The sequence below is a fragment of the Rhinatrema bivittatum genome, chromosome 5 (assembly GCF_901001135.1).
Source record: "Rhinatrema bivittatum chromosome 5, aRhiBiv1.1, whole genome shotgun sequence".
NCBI lineage: Eukaryota > Metazoa > Chordata > Amphibia > Gymnophiona > Rhinatrematidae > Rhinatrema > Rhinatrema bivittatum.
The window spans coordinates 2,292,582-2,317,220 of NC_042619.1; the positions used below are offsets into that span (position 1 = coordinate 2,292,582).

Here is a 24,639-nt window from a genome sequence, read left to right on the forward strand (position 1 = left end):
TAGATGCCTCAGTTCCCTAGATGCACTTGATGTCATGGTACCTTCGGTGCACTCGATGTCACACTGTCTTCAGTGCACTCAATGCCTCGATGCCCTTTCCGTTCTCAATGCCCTGGTACCTTTGCTGCACTCAGTGCCGTGGTGACCATAGTACCATTGATGCCACTGTGCTCTTGATGCCCGTGGTGCTCTCAATATCAGCGGGGCCCTCAATGCCATCAACACCCTTGATCCATGAAGGTGCGTGCATTGCCATTCTCTCAGGTGTTGAGGTTGAAGCAAGGACAGGCCCTCGATGCTGTAGAGATGAATAGCATCGATGCTGCAACAGGCCATCAATGTCGTCGAGGCATGTACCCTGTATGCCATAGGTTGTTGAGGTGCACGGCTTTGGTGCCAGAATGACCTCAATGCCATTGCGATGTGGTGCTGCCCCAATATCATTGCTGCCCTTAAGGCCATCGAGGTGGGGGGGGGGGGGGAGCTACAGAGAGACCTTCAAACCACTGATACTTCTCATTACTGCCTCGACTATGTTGAGCCCCACCGACCAGGCACCAGACTTGCCATTGAGCGCACTTGTTGCCCCTGTGGCTCTCAACCACCATGACTTTCTGAAGACTCTGCAGCCCTCTGGGAGCCAGGGTTCTTGGCCTCTTACGGATTGAGCGCAGAGGTAGCCAACTACTTGAGGTACTCTGGTGCACTGGTGCATCCATACACAGTGGCCCAGTGCCCTCAGAGCTCCTGGGTGGTGTTCCCTACAGAGCATTGGGAAGCTCAGGGCTGTTCCTTCAGTGAATGATCCCAGTGTTGGGGTCCCGCCAAGATGTGCACACCATCACTGTTAATGGGCGCTAGTGAGGGCTTCATCAGACGTAATGCTTGAGAGCCCATCTAGCTCGCAGTGACACCACTAGATAAATCGAGGAGCCGAGGGGAATTGCCATTGGCACTGGCAGTGGCAGTCATCAATGCCTTTTTGATATTGATGGCCTGTCAGGGGGCTGTGGGACCTTTCCCTACAGTTGGCCATAGCTCCTTTAGTCCATACCTTTGGGTGTCGGGGCCCCCGGGCGGTTGACATCTGTGGGCACGTGTGGCACCAGGAATGGCACTAATTACTGGCAAACTGCTTATAGATTGCAGGTCATGTTTGCAGTCCTTCATGAGCACCTGTGCTCACCATGGAGTTCACTGCAGTCATTCCCTGTGGGACTTACAGGTGAGCCGGTTCCAACGTAGTTTTGATGGCTAGCCTCTTGGAGCATTCTCAGGTACTGAAGGGGGCGATGCCATAGACCGCCACCCTCTACTATGCCTTCCCCAGATCACCAGTGATGTTGTGGATGCTATCGTCACGCTGTCCTCTCCACTTTGCTGCAGTTACTGTGGCATTGATGCGCAGAGTACTCAGTTGGGACAGATAAGACATCTCTTCCAAGGGCCTCGGATGCTGGCAGGTGGCATTCTCACTGGCTGTGCACTCCTCAGCCACACTAGAATTCTGCAACCTTTCAGCATGGTCTCAGCTTCCATGTCAGTCCATACTGCGGAACGCTGAGGAGCACTGGAAGAGGAGCACTGAGAGGAACACTGAGAGGAGAGGATCACCTTGCTGGTGGCTGGAAGGAATCAGTAAGTTCTGCTTGGGAAATTTTTTAAAAGTATTGGGTAGAAGTAAACTATTGGGGTATATTATTTATGTGTTTGTGTGTTAAATAGTCAGTAAGTCAGCTAATAAACAGAAGTTAGTATGTTTGTATTTCCCAACCCTCCCACCCCTCTTACACCCTCCCCAGCTCATCCTTTAATTTATAGGTAGGTGCTATTTTCACATTAAAAAAAAAAAAATCAGCCTTCACTTCATGAATTCCCCACACCTTATTGAGAGTTTGATCATTCCCTTGTAGGCCACTACAGATATTTAGTGGGAACACTAATACATTTAAAGGACCCAAATTAGACACATTCCTACTCCCATAGCAACTTAAAACTTAACTAGGAACTGAACAAATTTGAGAGCAGACCAGCAACAAAAGGGAGGCCTCCAAGTTTTTTACACAGAGAGTCACATGTATGATTTTTTACTCACTGGTGAGAAGTTGTACATGTGCATACGATGCAAAGAGCTCCTGTCTCTCAGAGAACAAGTCCGATCTCTGGAGGCTAGAGTGGCAGACCTGGAGGAGCTGAGGCAGACAGAGAGGTATATAGATGAGACCTTCAGGGACATAGTAGCCAAGTCCCAACTTCAGACAGGCAGCCCTGGTGCTGCCTTGGAGGAAGAAGATTTCATGATCAGAGATCATCAACCTGGGGCAGCAGGAAAGGATCCTGTAGCAAGGACCTGCTCTCCAGGTGGTGCATTGTCCTCTTGCACTGAGGAGGTTGCTCCCAGGGCTACTGCCCAGGAGGTAAGGGTTAGATCGGCCGTCATAGTTAGTGATTCAGTTATTAGTAATGTAGACAGCTGGGTGGCTGGTGGGAGTGAAGATCGTCTGGTAACTTGCCTACCTGATGCAAAGGTGGCAGACCTCACGCGTCACCTAGATAGGATTTTAGACAGTGCTGGGGAGGAGCTGGCTATCATGGTACATGTGGGCAGCAACGACATAGGAAAATGTGGAAGGGAGGTTCTGGAAGCCAAATTTAGGCACTTAGGTAGGAAGCTGAAATCCAGAACCTCCAGGGTAGCATTCTCTGAAATGCTCCCTGTTCCACGTGCAGGTCCTGAGAGGCAGGCAGAGCTCTGGAATCTCAATGTATGGATGAGACGATGATGCAAGGAAGAGGGTTTCAGTTTTGTAAGGAACTGGGGAACCTTTTGGAGAAGGGAGGAGTCTTTTCTGAAAGGATGGACTCCACCTTAAACAGGATGGAATCAGGTTGCTGGCACTAACCTTTAAAAAGGAGATAGAGCAGCTTTTAAACTAGAACAAAGGGGAAAGCCGACAGTCACTCAGCAGGGCATGGTTCGGAGGGAGGTATCTTCAAAGGATACTGATGATACAATAGAATTAGGGCATCCCAACAGTGAGGTTCCAAAAATAAGACAAGTAGTCCAAATGCCTGTAATTAGAAACTCACCTGAGCTAAAAGATTCCAATTTATCCCAATTAAAAAACAGAATGAAAATACAAACAAAAAACACACTTTGAAATGTTTGTATGCTAATGCCAGAAGTTTAAGAAGTAAAATGGAAGAATTAGAATGAACAGCAGTGAATGATGACATAGACTGAATTGGCATCTCAGAGACATGGTGGAAGGAGGACAACCAATGGGACAGTGCTATACCGGGGTGCAAATTATATCGCAATAACAGAGAGGATCACCCGGGAGGCTGTGTGGCACTTTATGTCTGGGATGGCATTGAGTCCAACAGGATAAACATCCTGCATGAGACTAAATGCACAATTGAATCTTTATGGGTAGAAATCCCTTCTGTGTTGGGGAAGAGTATAGTGATAGGAGTATACTACTGTACACCTGCCAAGATGGTGAGACAGTCAGTGAAATGCTAAGAGAAATTAGGGAAGCTAACCAAAATGGTAGTGCGGTAATAATGGGAGATTTCAATTACCCCAATATTGACTGGGTAAATGTATCATCAGGACATGCTAGAGAGATAAAGTTCCTGGATGGAATAAATGAAAGCCTTATGGAGCAATTGGTTCAGGAACTGAAGAGAGAGGGAGCAATTTTAGATCTAATTCTCAGTGGAGCACAGGATTTGGTGAGAGAGGTAACTGTGGTGGGGCCGCTTGGCAATAGTGATCATAGAAATGATGGCAGAAGAACACCAAACGGCCCATCCAGTCTGCCCAGCAAGTTTTGCACTTTTTTTTTTCTCATACTTATCTGTTTCTCTTGGCTCTTAGTAACCTTTTGGTTCTATTTCCCTTCCACCCCCCACCATTAATGTAGTGAGCAGTGTTGGAACTGCATCTTAGTGAAATATCTAAGTGCTTATTTGTTTACCCAGACTATGTAATTCAGTCCTTGTTGGTTGTTGTCTGTATATATATCCACATTTCTTCATTCCCCCTGCTGTTGAAGCAGAGAGTTATGCTGGATATGCATTGAAAGTGAAGTAGCAGACTTTCTCCCCTGCCGTTGAAGCAGAGAGCTATGCTGGATATGCGTGAAGTATCGGTCTTTCTCCCCTGCCGTTGAAGCAGAGAACTATGCTGGATATGCATGAAGTATCAGACTTTCTCCCTTGCCATTGAAGCAGAGAGCTATGCTGGATATGCGTGAAGTATCGGTCTTTCTCCTCTGCTGTTGAAGCAGAGAGCTATGCTGGATATGCATTGAAAGTGAAGTATCAGGCTTATTTGGTTTGTGGTAGTAACTGCCATAACAAGCAAGCTACTCCCCGCTTTTTTGTGAATGCAAATCCTTTTTTCCACATTTCCTCTTGCCATTGAAGTTTAGAGCAATGTTCGAGTCTTAGAGCAATGTTGGAGTCGCATTAACTGTGTGTATGTTTATTGAATAAGGGTATTTTCTCCAGGTAGTAGCCGTCATTCCCGCGAGCCACCCACTCTTCATTCACATCCTCTAGACTTTATGGATCCACAGTGTTTATCCCACGCCCCTTTGAAGTCCTTCACAGTTCTGGTCTTCACCACTTCCTCCGAAAGGGCATTCCAGGCATCCACCACCCTCTCCATGAAGAAATACTTCCTGACATTGGTTCTGAGTCTTCCTCCCTGGAGCTTCAAATCATGATCTCTGGTTCTGTTGATTTTTTTATGACGGAAAAGGTTTGTCGTTGTCTTTGGATCATTAAAACCTTTCAAGTATCTGAAAGTCTGTATCATATCACCTCTGCTCCTCCTTTCCTCCAGGGTGTACATATTTAGATTCTTCAATCTCTCCTCATAAGTCATTCAATAAAGACCCTCCACCTTTTTGGTTGCCCTTTTCTAGACCGCCTCCATCTTATCTCTGTCTCTTTGGAGATACGGTCTCCAGAACTGAACACAGTACTCCAGGTGAGGCCTCACCAAGGACCTGTACAAGGGGATAATCACTTCCCTTTTCTTACTCGATATTCCTCTCTCTATGCAGCCCAGCATTCTTCTGGCTTTAGCTATCACCTTGTCACATTGTTTCGCCGACTTTAGATCATTAGACACTATCACCCCAAGGTCTCCCTCCTGCTCCGTGCACATCAGCCTTTCTCCCCCCATCGAATACAGTTCATTCAGATTTCCATTCCTCCTATGCATGACTCTGCACTTCTTGGCATTGAATCTCAGCTGGCATATCTTCGACCACTCTTCCAGCTTCCTTAAATCTCGTCTCATTCTCTCCACTCCTTCTGGCGTGTCCACTCTGTTGCAGATCTTAGTGTCATCCGCAAAAAGACAAACCTTACCTTCTATCCCGTCCGCAATGTTGCTCACAAAGATATTGAACAGGACTGGTCCCAACACCGATCCTTGCGGTACACCGCTTAAAACCGCTCTCTCTTCAGAGAGAGTTCCATTTACCATCACACATTGTCTTCTGTCCGTCAACTAATTTGCAATCCAGGCCACCACCTCGGCACTCACTCCTAAGCTTCTCATTTTATTCACCAGTCTCCTGTGCGGGACCGTAACAAAAGCTTTGCTGAAATCCAAGTAGATGACATCGAGTGCTCTTCCTTGATCCAATTCCTTGGTTACCCAGTCAAAAAAGTCAATCAGATTTGTCTGACAGGATCTTCCCCTGGTGAATCCATGCTGCCTCTGGTCCAGCAATTCTCCCGACTGTAGATAGTTCACTATTCTCTCTTTCAACAGTGACTCCATTACTTTTCCCACCACTGAAGTGAGGCTAACTGGTCTGTAGTTACCAGCCTCTTCTCTGTTTCCATTCTTGTGAAACGGGACCACTACCGCCCTTCTCCAATCACTCGGCACCACTCCCGTTTCTAGGGATCTATTGAACAGGTCACACAGCGGACCCGCCAGCACATCTCTGAGCTCCCTCAGTATCCTGGGATGAACCTCATCAGACCCCATGGCTTTGTCCACTTTCAGTTTCCCCAGCTCTTCCCATACATTCTCTACTGTAAATGGAGTTACATCTACTCCACTCCCCTCTGGGTTCTTGTTAACTAGCGACGGTCCTTCTCCAGGGTCCTCTTTAGTGAATACAGAACTGAAGTATTTGTTTAATATTTCTGCCATTTCTTCGTCTCCCTCCACACATTGATCCTTTCCACCTTTCAATTTCACTATACCACTTTGAACTTTTCTCTTTTCACTGATATATCTGAAAAATGTTTTGTCACCTCTCTTTACCTCCTTGGCATTCCTCTCTTCCGCTTGACATTTTGCTGTCTTGATTAATTTCTTCGTCTCCCTCAGTTCTACCAGATATTCTTCTTTGTGCTCCTCCCTTTGGGATCTTTTATATTTCTTGAACACTGTTCTTTTAGCCTTTATTTTATCAGCCACCTCCTTTGAGAACCAGATAGGTTTCATTTTTCTTTTGCTTTTCTTTACTTTTCTAACATATAGATAAGTTGCCTTGGTAACTGCTCCTTTTAGATTGGTCCTTTTAGATTAGTCTCTCGTTCTCCCAGCCTTTTAATTCTTCCTCCAGGTACTTTCCTATTTCATTAAAGTCCATGTTTTTGAACTGCAAAACTTGGATCTTTGTGCTTCTTTTCCGTATCCTTTTTGTGATATTAAACTATAACGTTTGATGATCACTGGTGCTGAGATGGGCGCCCACCTGGACATCAGAGACATTATCTCCATTAATGAGCACTAAGTCGAATATAGCTCCTTCTCTCGTGGATTCCATTACCATTTGTTTGAACAAAGCTACTTGCAGGGCATCCATTATTTCTCTACTATTATTAGATTCTGCAGATGGGATTCTCCAGTCTACATCTGGCATATTAAAGTCTCCAATGATCACCACTTCTCCCTTCTTTCCTATCTTTTGGATGTCTTCATATGATTAAATTTGAATTAATGACTGGAAGAGGGATGGTAAGCAAATCCATGGCTCTAGCAAACTTTCAAAAGGGAGATTTTGATAAAATAAAAAAATAGAGAAAAACTGAAAGGAGCAGCTACAATGGTAAAAAGTGTGCAAGAGGTGTTACGCATGCTGGCCGCAGCAGACCCGTGGCTCGGCCCCCTCACCTCTCTCAGACGAATCCAGTGCCTGGTCCCTCATCCCTGGTGGCAGTGGGCCACCGGCTCAGTCCTCGGGCTGTCCCGGTGCCTGTCTCAGCTGCAGATCCCTGTGCTCCGCGTCGGGCCTCTCCATGTAGCCCACAGACAGACTCCGCCATTGAGCGCCGCGCCCTCCCTAGGCACGCGGCAGGAACCTGGCTGCGGCCTCAGATGATGATGTCAGTGGAGTCCCAGAACTTAAGGCTGGGCCCTGCTCCTAAGGATTGCCTTTGCAACAGGTCTTCATGCTGGTCGTGAACTCGTTGCCTCCTGGTGATTCTGCTTCATTCCTGGTTCCTGATCCTCGCTGACTCCTGTTCCTGGTTTCCTCGTTCCTGCATTCCTGATTCCTAACCTTCACTTGGATTGCCTTCTTGGACACGATCTCTACTTTGCCTGACCACGCCATTAACTCTCTCCAAGCCCAGACCTCTGCTTTGCCTGACCATGCTGTTGATTCTCTCCAAGCCAGGACCTCTGCATTGTCCGACTACGCCATTGACTCTCTTCTCATCCAGACCTCAGCTTCTCCTTGCCACTGCTTCCTGATTGCCAGCGGCCTTGACTTAAGCTTGCCCAATGATGCTTCTTCAGTCTACGTCCTAGACTTGACCTATTCAGGCTTTGGCCTGCTCTTGCTCGGGTGCCTCCTGTCTGACTTTTTTTCTATTGGCGCCCGGGTCTCCAGGACTCCGCCTCGTCCAGTACAGACCTCTTATTTCCACTGTTGCTGTCTCTAGGCTGACCTCTCAATCCTTCCATCAACGACAACATACGGAAGCCCACCTAAGTCCAGCTGGCCCCTGTACCCAAAGGCTCAACCCACGGGGAGCGAGGGCTGGTATTGGTGAAGCGCCAGCCGGCCTCCGGCCTTCAGCCCACTCTGCCTGCCAATGGTGGGGACCCGTAGGATCCCACCTCGGTCCAAGGGTTTCACCTCCGGCGCAACAGATTGCAAAGGCCATGGACTCGGCAGAGCCACGTGCCCTCCAGGCTATTCCTGGCCTGGCTTAAAAACTACAAGAACAGCAACAATTTCTCGAGGCACTGGCCTCCTCCCTTGAGTGTCTACATGCCCGGCTTGATGCCTTATCTGGTAACTCAGTTCCAGTACTGGCTTCCTCTCACCAACAGCCATCTCCTCCACTCCCAGAGCCTTGTTGGCCCTACCAGCTCTGCCTCATTTTAACGGTGACTCCAAGCTCTGCAGAAGGTTCATCAACCAATGCTACATGCAGTTTGCTGTGCAGCTCTCTATCTTTCAAGATGAACTCACGAAAGTCACCTTTATTTTGTCTCATCTAGAAGGGAAGGCGTTGGCTTGGGCTTCGCCTTTGTGGAAGCGATCGGATTCACTCCTACAGGAACTGTCTCAATTCATGGCCATGTTCCGGCAGACATTTGACGATCCCGTAGGCATGTCGTGGAAAGCACTAATTTGCTACACCTCCATCAAGGCCAAAGAAGCCTGTTTGATTATATGATTGAATTTAGGACCTTAGCCATAGAACACTCCTGGCAGGAGGACTGCTTGTGAGCTATCTACCTGGATGGACTCTCCCCACAGCTGAAGGTTGAATTGGCAGCTCAGGAGTTCCCTTCCTCTCTTGAGGATCTCATCATCTAACTGGCCGAATTGATCATCGTCTCCAAGAGCACCACCGGGAGAATCGGATGCCGAAGAAGCCCTCTCGGGTTCGCTCCCTCTCGCCATCAGCCACACCCTGCCTCCGATAGGGTCTGCGTCATGGCCAAAAAAGAAGAACACATTCAGTTGGGCCGTGGGTGGCTGGCCCTGGAAGAGCACCTCTGACGGAGACAAACAGGCCTGTATCCGTACTGCGGAGCACCTGGCCATCACCTACAGGTCTGCCCAGTCCATCCGGGAAACTACCCGGCCTAAGTTCAGTTGGGGTCCTGAGCTTGGGCACAACGACACTGCCCCTCAATTGTCCTTGCCAGTCACTCTGATTTGGGACTCCCGGTCCTTTCCAGTCCTTGCTCTGGTGGATTCCGGAGCAGGAGGGAATTTTATCCTCAAGGATCTAGTTCAACTTCTGGGTATAAATACCCGTCCTTTGGAGACCTCTTTGTGCATTGCTTCAATTTACAGATAACCACTACCTGGTTGAATTTCCCTGACTACTGAGCCAGTTCAACCCCTTACTGGTGCTCTTCATACTGAAGAAATTGAACTGTTGGTTTTAGAGAAATCTATCCACCCTGTAGTCTTAGGACTACCCTGGCTCCAACGTCATTCCCCCCAATTTGATTGGGGGTCACTCCAGCTGGTGGAATGGGGTTCTACCTGCCATCAGACTTGTCTACAAAGAGTGGTGCCATCCCCTGTGATTCCTTTGGCGACCACCTCCTCAGGCATACCAGCTTCCTATGCAGACTTTGAAGATGTTTTTTCAAAGCAAAAGGCGGACCTTTTACCAACTCTTCAAATGTTTGACTGCCCTATTGACCTTCTGCCTGGCACCACGCCTCCCCAAGGGCACACTTATGCTCTGTCCCTCCCTGAGACCAAGGCTATGATGGAGTACATCCAAGAGAACCTTGCGAAAGGCTTCATTCGTCCCTCAACATCTTCTGCCGGTGCAGGATTCTTCTTCGTTACGAAGAAAGATGGATCTCTAAGGCCGTGTATTGATTACCGCTGCTTAAATGCCATCACCCGCAAAGACAAATACCCATTGCCCTTAATCTCCAAGTTATTTGATTGACTACACAGAGCCTCTATCTTCACCAAATTGGATCTACACGGAGCTTACAACTTGGTGCGTATCTGCTCCGATGACATCTGGAAAACAGATTTCAACACCAGAGACAGGCATTACGAATATCTGGTGATATTCGTAATGCCTCTGAAATGCTCCCGCAGTATTTTAACGAATGATTAATTAAATCTTCAGAGATCTATTATATGTTAAGGTTGTGGCATACCTTGATGACATCCTTGTTTTCTCCAAGGATAAGGCTACACATCGCACTGATGTCCGCACAGTTCTTCAACATCTCCGTGAAAACTGTCTATTCGCAAAATTGGATAAGTGCTTGTTTGAAAAGTCCAGTGTGCCCTTTCTAGGGTATATAATTTCACTATGGACCCTGAAAAACTCAAAGGAATCCAAAATTGGTTGCAGCCCGTGGGTCTTAAAGCTCTACAATGATTTCTAGGATTCACGAATTATTACCGCCATTTCATTCCGCATTACTCAACATTGGTGGCTCCTCTTACTGCATTGACCCGAAAGGGCCAAGATACCCGGAACTGGACCCCAGAAGCCATTACAGCCTTTCACCACCTCAAAGAGGCCTTCCTAGCTGGATCTTGTCTTTACCACCCAAACCCAAACCGCCCCTTCCAGGTCAAGGTGGACGCCTCCGCTATCGGGGCTGGGGTGGTCTTGAGCCAACGTTCTGCTTCCGGATCCCTAATCCCTTGCTCATTCTACTCTCGCAAGTTCGCTTCAGTGGAAAAAAACTACAACATTGGAGATTGCAAATTACTTGCCATCAAATTGGCTCTAGAAGAATGGTGCCCATGGCTAGAGGGTGCTCAATATAAATTCACCATAAGAAATTGCCATGCTGAGTCAGACCAAGGGTCCATCAAGCCCAGCATCCCATTTCCAACGGAGGCCAAACCAGGCCACAAAAACCTGGCAAGAACCGAACACCAAGATCATCCCATGCTACTGATGCAATTAATAGCAGTGGCTATTCCCTTTATAACATGCGCACGCTGCCGCACGCATGTTATAAAATCCGGGGTCGTAGCACGTAACCCTTTGAAAATCTACCCCTAAATGCACTAACCACATCCTCTGGCAACAAATTCCATAGCTGCATTGTTCGTTGAGTGAAAAAGAATTTTCTCCGTTAGTCTTAAATGTTCTACTTGCTAACTTCATGGAGTGCCCCCTTGTCCTATTATACGAAAGTGTAAATAACCGAGTCACATCTACTCATTCAAGACGATGGTGCAAGGAAGAGGGATTCAGTTTTGTTAGGAACTGGGGAACCTTTTGGGGAAGGGGGAGTCTCGTCCGAAGGGATGGGCTCCACCTTAACCAGGGTGGAACCAGACTGCTGGTGCTAACCTTTAAAAAGGAGATAGAGCAGCTTTTAAACTAGAACAAAGGGGAAAGCCGACAGTCGCTCAGCAGCGCATGGTTCGGAGAGAGGTATCTTTAAAGGATACTAATGATGCATTAGAATTAGGGCATCCCGACAGTGAGGTTCCAATAATTAGAAAAGTAGTCCAAGTGCCTGTAACTAAAAACTCACCTGAGCTAAAAAATTCTAACTTATCCCTATCAATTAAAAAGCAGAATAAAAATACAAACAAAAAACAAACTTTGAAATGTTTGTATGCTAATGCCAGAAGTCTAAGAAGTAAGATGGGAGAATTAGAATGTATAGCAGTAAATGATGACATAGACTTAATTGGCATCTCAGAGACATGGTGGAAAGAGGATAACCAATGGGACAGTGCTATACCGGGGTACAAATTATATCGCAATGACAGAGAGGAGCACTCGGGAGGAGGTGTGGCGCTTTATGTCCGGGATGGCATAGAGTCCAACAGGATAAACATCCTGCATGAGACTAAATACAAAATTGAATCTTTATGGGTAGAAATCCCTTGTGTGTCAGGGAAGACTACAGTGATAGGGGTATACTACCGTCCACCTGGTCAAGATGGTGAGATGGACAGTGAAATGCTAACAGAAATTAGGGAAGCTAACCAAATTGGTAGTGCAGTAATAATAGGAGACTTCAATTACCCCAATACAGACTGGGTAAATGTATCATCGGGTCACACTAGAGAGATACATTTTTTAGAAAAAAGCTGAAAGGAGCAGCTACAAAAGTAAAAAATGTCCAAGAGGCGTAGTCACTTTTAAAAAATACCATTCTAGAAGCACAGTCCAGATGTATTCCACACATTAAGAAAGGTGGAAAGAAGGCAAAACGATTACCGGCATGGTTAAAAGGGGAGGTGAAAGAAGCTATTTTAGCCAAAAGATCTTCATTCAAAAATTGGAAGAAGGATCCAACAGAAGAAAATAGGATAAAGCATAAACATTGGCAAGTTAAATGTAAGACATTGATAAGACAGGCTAAGAGAGAATTTGAAAAGAAGTTGGCTGTAGAGGCAAAAACTCACAGTAAAAACTTTTTTAAATATATCCGAAGCAGAAAGCCTGTGAGGGAGTCAGTTGGACCGTTAGATGATCGAGGGGTTAAAGGGGCACTTAGAGAAGATAAGGCCATCGCGGAAAGATTAAATGATTTCTTTGCTTCGGTGTTTACTGAAGAGGATGTTGGGGAGGTACCCGTAATGGAGAAGGTTTTCATGGGTAATGATTCAGATGGACTGAACCAAATCACGGTGAACCTAGAAGATGTGGTAGACCTGATTGACAAACTGAAGAGTAGTAAATCACCTGGCTCAGATGGTATACACCCCAGAGTTCTGAAGGAACTAAAAAATGAAATTTCAGACCTATTAGTAAAAATTTGTAACCTATCATTAAAATCATCCATTGTACCTGAAGACTGGAGGATAGCAAATGTAACCCCAATATTTAAAAAGGGCTCCAGGGGAGATCTGGGAAACTACAGACCGGTTAGCCTGACTTCAGTGCCAGGAAAAATAGTGGAAAGTGTTCTAAACATCAAAATCACAGAACATATAGAAAGACATGGTTTAATGGAACAAAGTCAGCATGGCTTTACCCAAGGCAAATCTTGCCTCACAAAGCTGCTTCACTTTTTTAAAGGAGTTAATAAACATGTGGATAAAGGTGAACCTGTAGATGTAGTGTACTTGGATTTTCAGAAGGCGTTTGACAAATTTCCTCATGAGAGGCTTCTAGGAAAAATAAAAAGTCATGGGATAGGTGGCGATGTCCTTTCGTGGATTACAAACTGGCTAAAAGACAGGAAACAGAGAGTAGGATTAAATGGACAATTTTCTCAGTGGAAGGGTGTGGGCAGTGGAGTGCCTCAGGGATCTGTATTGGGACCTTTACTTTTCAATATATTTATAAGTGATCTGGAAAGAAATACAACAAGTGAGGTAATCAAATTTGCAGATGATACAAAATTGTTCAGAGTAGTTAAATCACAAGCAGATTGTGATAAATTGCAGGAAGACCTTGTGAGGCTGGTAAATTGGGCATCGAAATGGCAAATGAAATTTAATGTGGACAAGTGCAAGGTGATGCATATAGGGAAAAATAACCCATGCTATAGTTATACAATGTTAGGTTCCATATTAGGTGCTACTACCCAAGAAAGAGATCTAGGTGTCATAGTGGATAACACATTGAAATCGTCAGTACAGTGTGCTGCGGCAGTCAAAAAAGCAAACAGAATGTTGGGAATTATTAGGAAAGGAATGGTGAATAAAACGGAAAATGTCATAATGCCTCTGTATCGCTCCATGGTGAGACCGCACCTTGAATACCGTGTACAATTCTGGTCACTGCATCTCAAAAAAGATATAATTGCGATGGAGAAGGTACAGAGAAGGGCTACCAAAATGATAAGGGGAATGGAACAGCTCCCCTATGAGAAAAGACTAAAGAGGTTAGGACTTTTCAGCTTGGAGAAGAGACGACTGAGGGGGGATATGATAGAGGTGTTTAAAATCATGAGAGGTCTAGAATGGGTAGTGTGAATCGGTTATTTACTCTTTCGGATAGTAGAAAGACTAGGGGGCACTCCATGAAGTTAGCATGGGGCACATTTAAAACTAATCGGAGAAAGTTCTTTTTTACTCAGTGTACAATTAAACTCTGGAATTTGTTGCCAGAGAATGTGGTTCGTGCAGTTAGTATAGCTGTGTTTAAAAAAGGATTGGATAAGTTTTTGGAGGAGAAGTCCATTACCTGCTATTAAGTTCACTTAGAGAATAGCCACTGCCATTAGCAATGGTTACATGGAATAGACTTAGTTTTTGGGTACTTGCCAGGTTCTTATGGCCTGGATTGGCCATCTGTTGGAAACAGGATGCTGGGCTTGATGGACCCTTGGTCTGACCCAGTATGGCATTTTCTTATGTTCTTATGTTAAGTAAATCCACGGCTCTAGCGCTAAACTTTCAAAAAGGAAACTTTTATAAAATGAGAAAAACAATTAGAAAAACACTGAATGGTCCAGGTAAGAGGTGTGCAACAGGCATGAACACTGTTAAAAAAAATAACATCCTAGAAGCACAGACCAGATGTTTCCCACGCATTAAGAAAGGTAGAAGGAAGGCAAAATGATTACCGGCATGGTTAAAAGGTGAGGTGAAAGAGGCTATTTTAGCCAAAAGATCTTCATTCAAAAATTGGAAGAAGGATCCATCAGAAGAAATTAGGATAAAGCATAAGCATTGGCTGTTGTGCTGTGTTGCGTCGGAGGTGGACCCTTGGCTGAGGTAGAGTTGGCGCTCCCCGTAGGGCAAGCCCTACAGGACCCCACCATTGGTAGGCACAGCTGGCTGATTAACAGAGGCCAGTTGGAGCTTTGCCAATACCAGCCCTTGTTTCCCGCAGGTTGAGCCCTTGGGTGCCGGGGCCGGCTGGAGTTAGGTGGGCCTCCATGCGAGGACTCCCGGAGAATGAGGATGAAGTCAGCCAAGGGCCAGCAGTGGTAGAGTAGCAGATCTGATCTAGACAAGGCGGAGTCCCAGAGACCTGAGGCAGACAGGAGGCCCGCCGCAGAGCATGGGCATCTGTAGCCAAGGCAGGAGCATGGATGTCTGTAGCAGAAGCATGGGCACTCACAGCAGAGGCAGGAGCAACGGGACAGGCCAGAGGTCGCAGGCAGCGGCACATGGCCGCAGGAGAGATGGAGCCAGATGGGGAAGAGGGCAGCAGAGGGTAAGAGGGTCTGGCTGCGGGCCTGCCGTGGCCGGCACACGCAACATTGGCAAGTTAAATGTAAGACATTGATAAGACAGGCTAAGAGAGAATATGAAAAGAAGTTGGCCTTAGAGGCACAAACTCACAGAAAATCTTTAAAAAATATATCCAAAGCAGAAAGCCTGTGAGGGAGTCATTTGGACTGTTAGATGATCAAGGGGTTAAAGGAGCGCTTAGAGAAGATAAGGCTATTGCGGAAAGATTAAACAGTTTGTTTGCTTTGGTATTTACTGAAGAGGATGTTGGAGAGAAACCAGTTCTGGAGCCTGATATTGAATGAGTGGCATTGATTGGAATCTTAGCTCCTGTGTTGCTCGATATCGGACACAAAGACAGATACCACATTGGAACATCTGGACAGAACATTTCTCTTTCCTTACGGGGCGAGGATGGAAGGGTGGGGGGAAGGGATGGCTGGTATGATACTGTTTGAAGTTCTGTTCTACTCACAGAGAGTGTTTCAGAAACTATGTACACTCTGGGCCAGATTTTCTAACCTACTCGCGGGCATAGATTTGTGCACGCAATCTGGTGCGCACAAATCTATGCCCGATTTTATAATATGCACACGCAGCCACGCTCATGTTATAAAATCCAGGGTTGGCGTGCGCAAGGGGGTGCACACTTGTGCACCTTGCACGCGCCGAGCCCTAGGGAGCCCCGATGGCTTTCCCCGTTCCCTCCGAGGCCGCTCCAAAATCGGAGCAGCTTCGGAGGGAACTTTCCTTTCGCCCCCCGCACATTCCCCTCCCTTCCCCTATCTAACCCACCCCCCAGCCCTACCTAAATCCCCCCCCCACACCTTTATTATTTAAGTTGCGCCTGCCTCTGGGCAGGCATAGGTTGCGAATGCCGGCTGAGTGCCGGCGTGCGATTCCCCGGCCTAGCAGGCCTACAGAGGCCTCTGGCCACGCCCTTGCCCCAGACCGCCCACTCCCCGCCCCTTTTTCAAGCCCCAGGGCATACGCGCGTCCCGGGGCTTGCACATGTCGCCAAGCCTATGCAAAATAGGCTTGGTGCGCGCAGGAGCGGGTTTTCGGGGTTACGTGCGTAATATACGCGCATAACCCTTTGAAAATCCACCCCTGTGTCTTGTTGTAAGATTTTAAAACTATAAATTGTTTAAATATAAAGAATAAAATCAAAAAACATTTAGATAGACATGGTTTGATGGGACACAGCCAAAATGGATTTACCCACGGGAAGTCTTGCCTAACAAATCTGCTTCATTTTTTTGAAAGGGTTAATAAACATGTGGATAAAGGTGAACCGGTAGATGTAGTGTATTTGGATTTTTAGAAGGCATTCGACAAAGACCCGTATGACAGGCTTCTAAAAAAACTAAAAAGTCATGGGAAAGGAGGCGATGTCCTTTTGTAGATTGCAAGGTGGTTAAAAGACAGGAAACAGAGAGTAGGATTAAATAGTCCGTTTTCACAGTGGAAAAGGCTAAACTGAGGAATACCTCAGGGATCTGTACTTGGACTGGTGCTTTTCAATATATTTATAAATGATCTGGAAAGGGGTACGATGAGTGAGGTGATCAAATTTGTGGATGACACAAAATTATGCAGAATAGTTAAATCTGAAGCAGATTGTGATGAATTGATGAGGACCTTGTGAGACTGGAAGATTGGGCATCCAAATGATAGACGAAGTTTCATGTGGACAAGTGCAAAGTGATGCGTATAGGGAAAAATAACCCTTGCTGTAGTTAACAATGTTAGATTCTACCTTAGGAGTTATCACCCCGGAAAGAGATGTAGGTGTCATAGTGGATAATACATTTAAATTAAGAACATAAGAAATTGCCATGCTGGGTCAGACCAAGGGTCCATCAAGCCCAGCATCCTGTTTCCAACAGAGGCCAATCCAGGCCACAAGAACCTGGCAATTACCCAAACACTAAGAAGATCCCATGCTACTGATGCAATTAATAGCAGTGGCTATTCCCTAAGGGGTAGATTTTAAAAGAAGCGCGATCAGCCTACTTTTGCTTGCGCATCAGACTCAAGCAAAAGTACGCTGGATTTTAGTAGATACGCGCGGAGCCGCGCATATCCACTAAAATCCTGGATCGGCGCGCGCAAGGCTATCGATTTTGTATAGCCTGCGCGCGCCGAGCCGCGCTGCCTCCCCCCGTTCCCTCCAAGGCCGCTCCGAAATCGGAGCGGCCTCGGAGGAACTTTCCTTTGCCCTCCCCTCACCTTCCCCTCCCTTCCCCTACCTAACCCACCCACCCGGCCCTGTCTACCCCCCCCCCTTACCTTTGTCGGGGGATTTACGCCTCCCGGAGGGAGACGTAAATCCCCGCGCGCCAGCGGGCCTGCTGCGCGCCGGGCCGCGACCTGGGGGCGGGTACGGAGGGCGCGGCCACGCCCCCGGGCCGTAGCCACGCCCCCGTACCCGCCCCCCAAAACGCTGCCGACACGCCCCCGGAACGCCGCGACGACCGGGCCCGCCCCCCGACACGCCCCCCTCCGAGAACCCCGGGACTTACGCGAGTCCCGGGGCTCTGCGCGCGCCGGGAGGCCTATGTAAAATAGGCTTCCCGGCGCGCAGGGCCCTGCTCGCCTAAATCCGCCCGGTTTTGGGCGGATTTAGGCGAGCAGGGCTCTGAAAATCTACCCCTAAGTAAACTTGATTAATAGCCATTAATGGACTTCTCCTCCAAGAACTTATCCAAATCTTTTTTGAACCCAGCTACACTAACTGCACTAACCACATCCTCTGGCAACAAATTCCAGAGCTTAATTGTGCGTTGAGTGAAAAAGAATTTTCTCCGATTAGTCGTAAATGTGCTACTTGCTAACTTCATGGAATGCCCCCTAGTCCTTCTATTATCCGAAAGTGTAAATAACCAATTCACATCTACTTGTTCAAGACCTTGTTGGGCCAGTGTGCTGTGGTGATCAAAAAAAGCAAACAGAATGTTGGGAATTATTAGGAAGGGAATGGTGAATAAAATGGAAAATGTCATAATGCCGCTATATCGCTCCATGGTGAGACCACACCTTGAATACTGTGTGCAGTTCTGGTCACCGTATCTCAAAAAGGATACATCTGCACTGGAGAAAGTGCAGAGAAGGGCGACAAAAATGATAAGGGGTGTGGAACGGCTGCCCTATGAGGAAAGGCTAAAGAATGTAGGGCTGTTCAGTGTGAAGAAGAGACAATTGAGGTGGGATATGATAGAAGTCTACAAAATCATGAAAGGACTTGAACAGGTTAATGTAAATCAGTTATTTACTCTCTCAGATAATAGAAGGACCATGGGGCACTCCATGAAGTTAGCAAGTAGCTCATTTAAAACAAATCAAAGAAAATTATTTTTCATTCGGTGCATAGTTAAGCTCTGGAATTCATTGCCAGAGGATGTGGTTACAGTAGTAGGTGTAACTAGGTTTTAAAAAGGTTTGGATAAGTTCCTAAAGGAAAAATCAATAAACTGCCATTACGGTAATTAATTAGCAATAGTAGCTTGTGATTTGTCTAATGTTTGGGTACTTGGCATGTACCTGTGACTTGGATTGGCCACTGTTGGAAACAGGATGCTGGGCTTGGCGGACCCTTGGTCTCACCCAGTATGGCAATTCTTATGTTCATATGTTCTTAGGTGTAACTTGTAAGTGTAGATTTGATGGGATAATTTTCAAAGCAAATTTGTGTGAAAATTGGTATAACACATGTACATATTTGCAATCTTTTTATGCCCAGTGTTATGTTGCAGGTGATAAAGTGTGTGGCTGTCTCGGTATCTTTTAGGCACCCTGTTGGCAGGGGAACATCAGCATCAGTTGTGGAATATCATACAAGTAATGCCTCAGATCCACCAGAGCACATCCAGATACGCAGAGCTGCTGTGCCCTTGCTTGCCTCTCATCACGCCTAAGAACTACTTAGACTTCATAGATGTCTTCCTTACATTTAAAACAAAGCTGAGGAAGACATCTGAGGAAACTCTGAACAGGTAAGGGGCTGGGTCCAGCGCTGGTGTGTCCATTAGGCGAATCCACGAGCAGGGCCCTGAGAAGCACACACTTTCGTACCCCCCCCCACACACACACACTTGTTTCGGCGTCAACTGCTTCTATTTCTTTTTGCCGTGAGCGGGATAGGCCCCGCTTGTAGCACCACGTGGCTGCTCTTCAGTGCCCCCTACGGCTCGGCGCCCTGAGAAGCACACAGTCTGTGCCGAAACAGGTGGAGGGGGCGTGACTGAGTAGGGGTGGCAGCGCAAGGGTCGCCTAGGGCGCCCAATACCCTTGCACCGGCCCTGGCTGGGTCCTGTTGGGATGAGGAGATGAAATTAAAAAATCCTGAAGCACTGGCATTCTCCAAAGAGAAGTAGTTGAATAGAATTACAGTGAAGTAAGAATGTAATTGAACATATTACATGTTCTAATGACTCTTTCCAAAACACACTAAGCTGTAATGACCTTCCCTACACCAATGTAATGGCCAACATGCACTGTAACACAGTAGATGAGGACAGAAAAGGTCCAGTTGGTCAGTCCAATTATTTCTGTCCACAGTTCTAAGGATATATCTAGAACTTCTGCTTTTAGATTTTAATCGATAAACACTACTAAAACTCCCCAGTGCAAACAAAAAAATGAAATCAATATTTATTAGATAAACATCAGAACAACACATCTCCTTGCCCAAGATGGTTCCTTTAGAATTTTATGATGTTTTATTGTTTTAGTATATTTTACATTGTTTTATATTAATGTTTTGAATTATGTCCTGATTTTTATATGTTGGTTTTATTTTATATTTATCTTGTCATGTAAACCGATGTGATATCCTTTGAACGTCGGTATATAAAAACAAATAAATAAACAAACCACTGCCCCCCAACACACACTACCTGCCTTGGATCAGTTTCTCTTTTCATGCCTTTTCCATGTTAAAAGCAACTCAGATAAAGAAGTCCTTATCAGCTGATGGGTGACTGCCAGACTGGGATTCTATTTTAAGAGTAAACCAGCACACACTAATCCCTGAGGCTAAAGTTCTATTCACATCCTTTAACATTCAAATAGCTCCAGGCCTATAGGATTCTTCAGGCGAGAAGGAAGATTACCTCCTGGGCCCTGTATCTATAGGGTGTTGCATAATCTTTGTCTCCCCCATTGCAGCAGCAACCAGAAATCTGATAGAAACGTGCAATATACTATTTTAATCAGCATTCAAAATAGAATTAAACAACAAAAGTATAATCAATAGTTGGTGTGTCCACTGTTAGCTTGCAAAATGGCTTTAAAATGAGTGGGGTCTGAAGACAACTAATTTTGAAATAAATCTGTATCATTTTCCAAATTTAATAAGATCAATTCCGAATTTTGACACAAAGTTTTGGTGGAATAATGTCCCTGACCACTTTCCTTCAACATTAAATTCTCCACCTCATCTTTAATAATGGCTATGTTTTCGGCAGCGTTCAAATCTGGAGAGTTTTCTGGCCAAATGTCATTACCCCAAAAATCAATTACATTTTTTTAAAAGCAGCTATCATGGTCAAAAGTAGCTTCATATACTACCAAAATGTTTTTCAGATCACTCAAAATGGAATAACATTTTCAGCTAAGATCGTATTCTGAAAGATTCCCTACGTTCTTTGATTACCCACAACATGACAAAAAGATCAATGGAAGCAGAGTTCCCTGTACGTATCGGGATCAGTCCAGACTGTGGGTTATGCCTCCCTTCCAGCAGATGGAGACAGAGAAAACTTGAAGAGTACCCCTTATAACTTGGAGTGCTACCTGCATCTTTTCAGTGTTTCTCTGTCTCCAGCAGATGGAGGTGGCAATCCCTGCAGGCTTGACCTTCTGTGGTTAAGTTCTATCTCTTCAAAAAAAAAAAAAAAGTAGATCTTAAAAAAAAACAACTAGATCAAGCAACTTAGTCTATCCTCCCAGAGAGTCTGAAGTTCCTAGCTGGGCTATCCCTTCTGGTGGTAGGATCCAGGAGCTGGGGTTGGTGACCCCCCATGGGGCTCCTTCAGGTAAGGCGCCTGGGGTGGAGATACCAGTGGTCTGGTCCCTTTCCCCCCTTTCTGTGTCCCCCGGTCCATTTTTGAATAAATAAATAAATAAATAAACTCTAAGGCTACGGGCAGAAAGCAGCTTGTAGCCTTTCCTCTAATTCTTCGTACTATGACTCCTTACTTTTTTACTTACAGGCGGCATTGTTTTTTTTGGCAAACCATTTCCTTTTTCGCTGCTCCCTACAGCTTTGCTCACGGCTTCCTTTTATCATGCCGCGTCCAACCTATTTGTCGCCTGCGGGGAGTTGGCTTCTTGCCTCTCCCACATAGGGCTTTGTTCTCGCTGCCTCTCTGGGAGAGAGGGCAGCTCGGACCCGGGAGTGGAGCCTCCTATTACGAGCTGCGTGGTGCCTAAACACCCTGCTCCCTGTGAGTCTCTGCCCGCTCCGTTCCCGTTTAGCGCGGGAACGGCAGCCATTTTGGACTCCTTAGCTGCGTGGGCCTGGGCAGTGAGTGGAGGGGATTTCCCTCCCCCCCGATTTGTCTCCTGGGCCAGCCATACCTGACAATCCTATGGAACAGGACCAAGATTTTTTGGATTCAATGCCCGATCCCTTGGTGGGGTAAGAGGGCCGAGAGAATTCTTTTTCATTAGATTTTGTGCTTTTAATGCACAAAGCTTTTCTGGCAGCTCAAGCACAGCAATCGGTCTCTACATGTTTGGGGCGACCTGCTTAAGTGCCCAGTCCTCCCTTCACGTTGCAAAGCTTCGGGGAACCTCCCTTACAGGCTCTTCTACGCAGCCAGATGCAGCGCCAGTAGGTTCTTCAGACCCTTCCTTAATCCTGCCTCCTCCTTCGGAAACAGAGCTGGAAGAGGAACTAGGGAAGCTGTCCCACCTGAGGGGGATGACCCTAAAGTGGTTCGTCTTTTTCAAAGGGAAGAATTGGATCCTTTAATTCCATGGGTCCTTTCGGAACTCGGTGTGGACCTCCCACAAGACGTGCTCCCACAGGATTCAATAGACCCAGTTTTAGCAGGCTTGTGAGGCCCATCAAAAACTTTTCCTTTCCATCCTATGGTTCAGGAATTGATGACTAGAGAATGGGATGTTCCTGAGGCTGGGCTCCATGTCGGTCAGGCTATGGACAAGCTTTTACCCCTTGCCCGAGCAGACCCTGGAACTGTTAACGTTTCCCCAGAGTCGACGCTTCTGTGTCAGCAGTCACTAAGCGGACCACTATTCCTGTGGCTGAGGCAGCGGCCCTTAAGGATCTTCAAGACAGCTCGAAGTTCTTCTTAAGCGAATCTTTGAAGTTTCAGCATTAGGTATACGAGTGGAGGTATGTAGCAGCTTCATGCTTCGAGCTAGCCTCCGTTGGGTCCAGCATTTATTGACTTCTAGAGACCTTCCTCCGGAGGACTCGGCAGATGCAGAACGCCTGGAGGCAGCGGTGGCTTATGGGGATGATGCCCTGTATGATTTCCTCAGAATATCCTCCCGGACTATGGCATCTGCGGTGTCTGCAAGGCGACTCTTATGGCTACGCAACTGGGCCACGGACATTTCTTCCAAGGCTCAGTTAAGCTCTCTGCCTTTTAAGGGAAAGCTGCTTTTCGGCAAAGACTTGGAGCAGATGATCAAGTCTCTGTGTGAGAACAAACTGCACAAGCTCCCGGATGATTGACCCAAACCCTCCAGAGGTTTCCTGCTGGCTAGGTCGTGTTTTCGCACCCAACGAAGATTTCATCAGAACAGGACGCAGACTGGGGGTCAGCGCCAGCCAGCAGGGAGATCACAACCGTGGTCCTCTTCCTTTCGGGAGCGTCCTTTCAGGGACGTTGACGGAGTCTCTTCAGCCATAATCAGATCCAAGTCCTCTCAATGAAATGCAGCCGGCCCATCCCTCGATCCCTCATGTGTGGAGGCGGTTGTCCCAATTTTACGAGGAGTAGGCCAGGATGTCCTCTGATCATCATAAAGCATGGCTACGCTTTGGAATTTGCTCGGCCTCTTCGACATCTCTTCATGGTCTCTCCATGCGGTTCTCATACCAAGGCACAGATCGTGTGGTTGACTCTCGAATGTCTTATTGCCCTGGGAGCTGTGGTTCCTGTCCCCCAGGCCGAGTGGAAGAAGGGAAGATATTCCATCTATTTCATGGTTCCCAAGAAGGAGGGATCCTTCCGACCGATTCTCGACCTCCGGAGTGTCAACAGAGCGCTCAAAATCCCGCATTTCTGAATGGAGACTCTCTGAGCCGTCCTTGTGGCGGTAAGCAGTGGTGAATTTCTCGCTTCCTTGGATCGGAGACAATCATTCTGCACACTCCCAGCTTCAGCGCGGGAGTTTTCTTTCTGAAACTCACTGCTATTATTGATTTGAGCTGAAATGCAAGATTTGGTGAGAGAAGTAACGGTGGCGGGGCCACTTGGCAACAGTGATCATAACATGATCAAATTTAAACTATTAACTGGAAGGGGGACAATAAGTAAATCTGCAACTCTAACACTAAATTTTAAAAAGGGAAACTGATAAAATGAGGAAAATAGTTAGAAAAAAACTGAAAAGTGCAGCTGCAAAGGTTAAAAGTGTTCAACAGGCTTGGACATTGTTTAAAAATACAATCCTAGAGGCGCAGTCCATATGTATTCTGCGCATTAAGAAAGGTGGAAGGAAGGCAAAACGATTACCATCATGTTTTAAAGGTGAGGTGAAAGAGGCTATTTTAGCCAAAAAAAACATCCTTCAAAAATTGGAAGAAGAATCCATCTGAAGAAAATAGGATAAAACATAAGCATTGTCAAGCTAAGTGTAAAACATTGATAAGACAGGCGAAGAGAGAATTTGAAATGAAGTTGGCCATAGAGGCAAAAACTCATAATAAAAACTTTTTAAATATATCCAAAGCAAGAAACCTGTGAGGGAGTCGGTTGGACCATTAGATAACACAGGGGTTAAAGGGGCTCTTAGGGAAGATAAGGCCATTGCAGAAAGACTAAATGAATTCTTTGCCTCCATGTTTACTATGTTGGGGAGATACCAGTTCCGGAGATGGTTTTCAGGGGTGATGAGTCAGACGAACTGAACAAAATCACTGTGAACCTGGAAGATGTAGTAGGCCAGATTGACAAACTAAAGAGTAGCAAATCACCTGGAGCAAATGGTCTGCATCCTATGGTTCTGAAGGAACTCAAAAATGAAATTTCTGATCTATTGGTTAAAATTTGTAACCTATCATTAAAATCATCCATTGTACCTGAAGACTGGAGGGTGGCCAATGTAACCCCAATATTTAAAAAAGGCTCCAGGGGCGATCCGGGTAACTATAGACCAGTGAGCCTGACTTCAATGCCGGGACAAATAGTGGAAACTATTCTCAAGATCAAAATGTACTACCCGCGACAACTTTGATTGGTTCTATATGTTATTAATTCACCCTCATATCCCCCCCTATCCTACACCTTCTTTCTACCCGCCCCTCCACCCCATCTTCCATTCCCCGTGTCCGCCCTCAATCTCCCTT

General features: G+C 46.3%; 1 protein-coding gene across 1 annotated transcript in view; it reads left to right on the forward strand.

Moving 5' to 3' along the window:
• The window catches only part of DNHD1 (dynein heavy chain domain 1), a 792,986-nt gene that overhangs the window by 512,900 nt on the left and 255,447 nt on the right, over positions 1-24,639 (forward strand). The window contains exon 28 of the mRNA XM_029601740.1: positions 18,883-19,087. Within this exon, the coding sequence (XP_029457600.1) occupies positions 18,883-19,087 (205 nt within the window). The remainder of the gene's footprint in view (positions 1-18,882; positions 19,088-24,639) is intronic.